This window comes from Micropterus dolomieu, linkage group LG01 (assembly GCF_021292245.1).
Source record: "Micropterus dolomieu isolate WLL.071019.BEF.003 ecotype Adirondacks linkage group LG01, ASM2129224v1, whole genome shotgun sequence".
NCBI classification, from domain to species: domain Eukaryota; kingdom Metazoa; phylum Chordata; class Actinopteri; order Centrarchiformes; family Centrarchidae; genus Micropterus; species Micropterus dolomieu.
This window is the reverse complement of record NC_060150.1, coordinates 36781048-36789412: the sequence shown is the minus strand read 5'-3', so window position 1 is coordinate 36789412 and position 8365 is coordinate 36781048. Positions and strand designations below refer to the sequence as shown.

General features: G+C 45.6%; 1 protein-coding gene across 1 annotated transcript in view; it reads right to left on the bottom strand.

Annotated features, from left to right (window-relative positions):
- The window catches only part of map3k22 (mitogen-activated protein kinase kinase kinase 22), a 40491-nt gene that overhangs the window by 4192 nt on the left and 27934 nt on the right, over positions 1 to 8365 (bottom strand). Inside the window, exons 11-17 of the mRNA XM_046068299.1 lie at positions 7692 to 7753; positions 6062 to 6133; positions 5339 to 5503; positions 2977 to 3125; positions 2717 to 2848; positions 1561 to 1690; positions 99 to 276 (exon numbers count right to left, since the gene is read on the bottom strand). Of these exons, the coding sequence (XP_045924255.1) occupies positions 99 to 276; positions 1561 to 1690; positions 2717 to 2848; positions 2977 to 3125; positions 5339 to 5503; positions 6062 to 6133; positions 7692 to 7753 (888 nt within the window). The remainder of the gene's footprint in view (positions 1 to 98; positions 277 to 1560; positions 1691 to 2716; positions 2849 to 2976; positions 3126 to 5338; positions 5504 to 6061; positions 6134 to 7691; positions 7754 to 8365) is intronic.

Here is an 8365-nt window from a genome sequence, read left to right as displayed (position 1 = left end):
GCCACAGTGTATTTTGTGCTGGTGATATATTTCTGAGCTGCAACCGTCTTAATTTACCCTTTGGGCCTCATCACAGTTCCATATGATCTTTTTCTTACCATACATCAGCTTTGCGGCCATAGCCCTCCCCATTGATGACTTCCGGGCTCATCCAGTAGGGGGTGCCAGTGACGGACTTGATTCCTGTACCAGACATGCAGATGGTCTGGATACGTTTGCTGGCTCCAAAGTCTCCCAGCTTCACATTCCCTGATGAATCTCTCAGGATGTTAGCACCTGGTGGAACAAAACAAAATGAGCTCAGAGTTATTCAAAAGTCTCCCAAGGACTGTCAACATCCTTTGAGGGATACGCTGACAGTTTGAGGTTCAATTAATGTAGTCGGCCGTTACAAAGTGCCTGTGCCAGCGCAACCTAAAGGGAAAGGCAAACTTTTCCTCTGGCTTGACAGGTCTGATGATGGAACGCTGGCAGACTCATTTCTAAAATATCAAAGTACACCTTTTAGCAATCTCTATATAAATACCACACTGACTCAACGCCATACACACTTAAGACTTTTCGCACATTACACAAATCAAAAAATGAAATACTGAATCAGCCATCTGCTCCACGTGGATCAACCCCCAACACCTTCTCTCGACCTCCTTTACTGAATTTCCAACACGTAGCTGTGTCTATCCCATTTCCTTCAGGCGCTCCACTTGTTTGATCAGTGACTAATATGCACCACTCACTCTCCACACCCACTGCAGGATGGAGGGCTGCACAGAAGAGATTGAGAGACTAAAGCTGTGACCTTTACTCTCTTTACGTCTCACATCTTTAACCCGTCTCCACTGGTGCGTTTGTTGTGAGGATGTGAGGCTCTCCAATAAATCGTGTTAGCCCCGTTTAAGGCTTCATTTGGCTCTCTGGAACATTAAATTCACAGAAACTTTATAGTCTAACGTCCCGGCTGCGATGCCATGCTCTATCCAAAAACCGCATGTGCTGACAACTCTTTTGCTGCATACAGAAGAGCTCTTGTGTGGTGAGATGAGCACACACACCGTATATTACACAAGAAGATAATTTCTAAGTGGAAAATCCCACCCACATATACTCTCATGGAGCCTGCCCATGTCCTGTGAGACCTACTATCTTTTTTTCCCCACCAGACGGTATATTTCCCTTTTCTCGGCCACGGCTGAACGAGGCAGCTACTCCCAAAGCTGTGGGTAGCCAAACTAAAGCCTTTTCATCCGGTGTTGAACATTTTTAGGCTGGCTGATTTCACCGGCATGGAGCCTAACATATCTCAAAGGGGAGTTCAAAATAGCACCTTTTTCCCTCCAGGCTCCTACCGTAGACGGTGAATAACCAAATGAGGAAATGTCAACCGAAATAAAATGAATGAATCTGTAGTGTTCTCAGCAACAGCTGCGGCAATATGAACCATAAAGATTTGCTGTTTACACAGACTGTCAGCTAAGTCTGAGTCTCAAGTGTGGGTGTTCACTGGTTATAAATCCAATTAAAATCCTATCCTGACCTTCGCTAGCTCGCCGTTTCAGTTACCTTTGATGTCTCGGTGTACAATCATGTTGCTGTGCAGGTAGGAGACTCCTTGGAGGATCTGCCTAGTGTATCGCCTTGTCACCTTCTCCGTCAGGGCCCCATAGGCTTTTAGCTGGTCCTTTATTGAGCCCTGGAGAGACAGCATTAGAGAATGAGAGAAAAACAAAAAGGCAGTGAGTGAATAAGTGGAGAAATGCATTCAGGATCTTGATATTGACTGTACTGTTAACTAATATTATTGTCACAGCTGTGGTGTATAAGATTATAGAAGATCTGCTTTGGAAAGATGTGTATGATGGATATAAAACAATTCAGTGTCTGAGATGACAATGATTTTATGGAAATTCAGATATTTTGAAAGCAGCCTCTGAGCCAATTTTTAAATACAAAAACCATGTGTATAATCAAACAATGAACTGAAAGAAATCTGTTATATTTTAAGTCCAAACACCTTCAATGAATTCATTTCCTGTTTTCAGTTCCTCCTGAGGAAATCGCAGAAGGCAAAGATCTTGATCCAGTAACACCTGTGTCGCAGTTTTGGACTTAGGCTTGGAAAACAAAACCTTTCCCTCTTCACTTTCAGCTGTCAATAAGACACCTCAACAGCTCTCTGACTAACCCCCCCCCCCCCCCCACAGGAGACTTAAGTGTTATCGGTCAGCCACAGCGGTGCCACTCGCACACAAAACTTGGCCTTGTCACCTGCCCTCTTTGCCTCTGCCAACAAATCCCAGTGAAACATAAACATTTCCAAGTTCCAGACAATGTGTGACTAAGAAGCTCAACGCCACTCAGGAAAAAAAAAATAGCCCTGTAAATATTAAAAGCAGGCGCAGGGACAGGGTCCACAGGCGACAGCAACTCGTTAAGGCGCTCATTTAGTGAGAAAATGATCTCATAAACTGAGCTGTTCTGCTGACATCAACCACTGAGGACACATTTGTTGACAGCTGGTGACATTTCAAAATTGTTTTAGCAGATGTGGTCAGTGTGTGTTTGATTTGTTCATCTCTACAGACGAAACAACTCAAGACATCACATTCTCAGACAGTCTCTTGATCAAACTGTAAGGACTATTGCCTTGCTGTTTGCAGTACACGTGACTTATTAAAGTTTAAATATATTCAAATGAAATGCCCCGCAGAATACGCACCCCAGGCATAAACTCCACAAAGATGGTGAGCCTCTTTTGCTCAAGGTCCCGAAGACAGCCATAGTACTGAACAATGCGCTCGTGGCGCAGATTCTTTAGCAGCTGAATCTCACACTCCAGAGCATTCACCTCCTGCAAAAATAAAGTGTTTGAATTAAGAAAAGCATAGAGCAATTCAAACACATAGCATCTTTCATCTTTAATCATAAAATCACTGCCCAAAAATACACGCAGTCCTGACTTATTGTGTTCTCTCTCACCTTGCTGGTATCTTGACAGTCTGGATCAAAGGGCACCTGCTTGGCGGCCAGCTCACGGCCTGTGTCGGCGTCATAACAGAGGTAAACCTCGCCGAATGCCCCGCGCCCCAGGAGCTTTCCTTGTCGCCAGTTGACTGGTGCCCGCGGCGCTGCAGGAACACAACACCAGATGATGAAAACCCACCAGTAATTCATTTTGTTGCTAAGCCCCCAGAGGCAGACAGATCCACTGTGATTTACCGATTTGAGCAAACACTAACACCAAAGCATGCGTCAAAATTCCACCACAAGACCCGACCATAACTCGGCCTGTAACTTCACCAAGACCAGACGTCAAATCCACCGCAGGGTCGTTAAATAATTCCCACCGCAGACCCTCTCCATATGGGGAAACCCCTGATATCTGAGTCAAACCCCGCTCAGCCAACAAAAAGTCGTCAAAACCTGGAGAGAACATCTCCACAACACTCATCTTCACAGGCCCAGACTCTGAGACTTTGTTTTGGAATTAACAGGCTTCTTTGTGGCCGGGTTAGACAGTTTGGTCGTGTGTGGGTGAGAAGGGACACCGGAGACTGACATGTCAACCACAGACTGCTGAGATGAACTTTCATTTCATGACAAAGACAACTTCTGGGCAATGCAAACGGTGGACTGGATAAGGACAGATGTGAGCCACGTGACATGGATGATCAGAGGGGAATTCTGCCTGCTGTGATCCATGTACGTTAGTTCTACTCCCTCTTACTACTAAGAATTAAAACATGTTTGACAGCCATATAGTATTTACTGGAATGAAGATTATCCTTGTTATGTCTCTGTCCATAATGGCATAACACATTTAAACGTCTCGTAACTCCACTGTGTTTAACTTTATGATTCAACAATAAAGTCATTTAAACATTTTCGAGTTTAAGTACCAATACCAAACTGTTTTAATGCCTGACTTCTCTAAATGTTCTATTTTTCACTCTACAAAAAAAAGCCAAAGATTGCAATTGATAATTTTGTCTAGAAACCAGCTTTCATACAGGAACTTTGGATAGATGGATAGTCTTAATTGTTCTAGGAGGGAAATTAGATTTTTTAAAGCCCACGCGTTTTACGTAAAAAACAGAACGGTGGACATATGGTTATATAGTATAAATATTATGAGGTTTACAGCACTAAAGTAAAAAGTACTGAGGTTTAATCCCTTGCCCTACTCTTGACAAGCAGAAGAAAACAAGTCTGAACTTTCTTCAGGAAGAGCCCAGCCCCACCCTCCCCCATCATCCTGTGTGACTCCCCAGTCACCACTGTGGACTCCTTCCGCTTCCTGGGCACTATCATCTCCCAGGGCCTCAAGTGGGAGCTGAACATCACCTCCATCATCAAAAAGGCCCAGCAGAGGATGTACTTCCTGCGGCAGCTGAAGAAGTTCAGCCTGCCAAAGACAATGATGGTGCACTTCTACACCGCCATCATTGAGTCCATCCTCACCTCCTCCATCACCATCTGGTACGCTGCTGCCACTGCCAGGGACAAGGGCAGGCTGCAGCGCATCATTCGCTCTGCAGAGAAGGTGATTGGCTGCAATCTCCCTTCTCTTCTGGACCTGTACTCCTCAAGGACTCTGAGGCGAGCAGGAAAGATTGGAACTGACTCCTCCCACCCCGGACACAAACTGTTTCAGACTCTCCCCTCTGGCAGGAGGCTGCGGTCCATCAGGACCAAAACTTCTCGCCACAAAAACAGTTTCTTCCCGTCTGCAACTAGCCTCATTAACAAGGCCCGGGTCCCCAACTGACACTCCCCCCCTGCAAACGATACAAATGTCTCTGCACATATAAATACCATTTCATCTCGTGTCGGGCACAGACCTGGCGCGTCGCACATATTTGTTGTTGATTGTTGATCTTTGTTGTTGTATATTTTTATGTTGTCAGTTTATATATTTATATGTACACAATATTCTCTTCCGTTGCGTTACTTCTGCACGGCACAGACCCAGAATAATGCTCATGTATATATCTGTAACGTTGTTCTTCCATTCCATATTTATTATATTTCTACATTTATTTATGTTGACTGTTTGTCTACGTGTAGCACCTTTTCACCACAGCAAATTCCTCGTATGTGTAAAACACTACTTGGCAATAAAGCTCCTTCTGATTCTGATTCTTCATTCATGTGTGGGTTATCAGTGAGGGTTTATTTGTCTCATTATCCACAGGAACCAGACTGATACAACACCAATCAACAACAAAGGCCCAGGAATTCAATTTATTTAACACTGTTTATATGTCTGGGGAGAAATTACCTTCAGTGCTTCTCTGTCCCTTCATTTAAAAAGTTTTACAATTTTAAGCACACTACTTACACTTGGCTGTGCCACGCTGGCAGCTTTTGTCAGTGGCGCGGCCCAGCGAGCGCAGGTCGCTGTACTGCAGCGTACTGTCTCCGTTATAACTGCGTGTGCGACTGGAAGGAACCAGCTGAAACAAGTTCTCCTGAGGCATGAAGCTGCGCGGAAGTGTCCTGCGCCCTGAAAACACAAAAAATAGAATGACTAATGGCTTTAAACACACAGGCCGCTGCATCTTTTTTTTTTTCGTACTGTGAATGATTTTCACACAGGTGTTGTGTGTAAAGGGAGCTCTTGGCCAAGAATTGGGGCCAGCCAGAGCACAGTGCCTCTCGCCACTCCGTCCCACTTCCCCTTAGACAGGAAGTAGGGCGCTGTGTTTTTATACAAGTTCGGGTTCACCGCAGGGAAACGTAAATCACTGCTAGCCAAGGTTAGCCTCTGAGTAAGCAATTACTAGCAGCTGCCTGGAACAGCAAGCCAGCACTTCATGTACCAAATCTCCACAGGGTGCAAAAAACTGCTAAAAGCTAATATTTTATCTGGAAATGAAGAGAAGTGATAGAAATGTGAGGAGGAAGCACTGTGAAGAACGAGATTCTCTATCATCCAGCTGAAGTTAAACTGGCAGTGGTGTGTGAATGTGTCCTGTGCTGTCCTGTACACACAGTGACATATCTGTTTAATCTGTGTAATAATGGTGTTGCTGTTATTGCTGTAGCAAAGTTGGTTTCTTACGGTCTCCATAATCCTTGCTGCGATTGGGCAACTGGAACTGGCGAGGGAAAGTCCCTCCTTTCCCATGGCGACCTGAAGAGGGAGCAAAAAGGAAGTTAGAAAGTAAGTGAAGCCTCAACCACCAGCCACACATCACAACTGATTTCTCCTTTTACAGTTACAGCACTCCCCAATTTACAGTTCAGTGTAAGTTCCATGATGGAGATTTAATGTCATTTGTTAGTCAAAAACACAAACATATTCAAGCCCAAATGAGGAGAACAGAGTTTCACATTTCAGCTGATCACATCTGACAGACTGCATTGCTTTTGCTCGTCTCGGCGTGTCAAATCAAAGTGGAGTTAAAAAGCAGCGGAATGGAAGACAGCTTTTCACACGCCGAACAGAGCTGTTGTCGCCTCACTGCAGCAGAGAGAGAAACTGAAAACACCTCATGTGTGCTAGCTTAGCCTTAGCTCTGAACCCAGAGGAGCAGTAACTAAAGGCAGGTGGGGAGCGCTGCTGACGCAGGCGAGCCGCTCACTCACACACACGCACACACACACGCACGCACGCCCACGCCCACACACACACACACACACACACACACACACACGGAGTGCAGTACTTGCAATTGAAAGCAGCTGTCCTGTCAGATGACTGCCTCCCCTCGCGCTGTTTTTGTGGTCGTATCCCATGGAGACGGGAGTTATTTTTTGTGTTTGGCAACGTGGGATGGAGAGGAAAAATCTACTCACAGGGAATGGTAAACAAATACCGTAGCCCTCAGCAGGAAGGGCCACAGAGCTTTACATCTGGGAGGGGAGAGTGTGTGTATGTGTGCATGCAGGCACGTGCATGCATGCATGCCCAGCTATATGAAGCTCTCATACTCTTAGTCTGTGTACACAATGAGCAGCAGAGCCTTTTTCATTTACTGGAGGCGTTGCAGGAGAATGACCAGATTGGGAGAGCTGCTGAGGTTCCTCTGTTCAGGAGGATTAGTGTGGCGCTATCTGTCATCCTGCTCTATTTGATCTACATTCTGAAGGAAGAGGGACAGACAGGGAGCCGAGGGACAAGGAGTAGGCGAGGGGGGGGTGTTACATCAAGAGGCGCGGGGACAGAGAAGGGAAGTGATCATGAAAAGACAGGAGAGCAGCAATGTCTATTAGGAACTGGAGTTTGGGAAAAAAAGGCAGACGAAGAGGGGAGATGGGACAAAGAGTGACAAATAGGAAAAGGAGATGGACAAAGAGGACTAGAGTGCGTGGAAGACAAAGCAAGAAGAGCTACGATTCAACTCCTGAGACACAAGAAATTCTACCAAGATATTAAACATCTTCACAAAAACCCATTCTTAATTTGAAGTATTTACTCCCCGTAAAAACCACCATCTTCCTCCTCATTAGGAACCTCAAGAGGGCATTTGCAACGTGGGAAACATTTTAGGTAATCAGGGAGCTACACGAACAAAGCTTTAGTTCTCTTTCTGTGAAACTTGATTGTGTGGACATAATTACCACAGAACCGATAAAAAAAGAACAGACTTTCCAATAATGAACAAGCTTTTTGCCCCTCTCTTTATCTTTCTGTAGTGTCTGAGTTAAAAAGACTCCTTTAGAAGTGCTGCAGATTTCGACTCTCTTACCTTTGTAGTCATAGTTGAGGTTCAGGTAATTATTGTCACGGTTGCTCTGCGAGAAAGGCGGACTGAAATGACAAGAGAACAGGGGGAAAAAGTTGAAAAGGGGTTTTGCTAGTTCAGTCAGTAAATTCCCCTTATCTTCAAAAAGAGTCTGGCTACAGCCGCTGGCCTGAAACCTCAGGAAAGCCTCAACTGTAGAAGCAGCGCAAAATGACTTTGCATTCAAACCAATGTGCTTTCCGTCACAATTGATTTTAAACAACACTGTGCTGAATTAGAAAAGATAAGCTCCGCTGCATCAACAATAGGAAAGTGAAGTGAAGTTTGTGGTGCTAAATTGTTGAACTTTCTTTCTCATTAAATTTGTCAATGTACATCCATCAAGGCCCCCCCTGACTGCCCGACAGAGAGTGACGTCTCTGTTGACCGCAGGGCGGCGCAGGGCCACGAGACCCTGGATAAGGGGCACGCATGCCCGCTCGCAGGGAAAAGTTCCATGCACATTTCCTGCCATTGTTCTGCAGCCTGGAGCCCTGATAAGCCTCGTGCAGGTAGAGCTGTTTCCGTCCTACGCTCTCGCTCAACCTCACTCTTGCTCACTTTTCTTTTCCCTTTGATTCACACTCAGCACCCCCCCCCCCCCCCCCCCCCCCCAAAACCCCTCCCCCCCCCCCCCC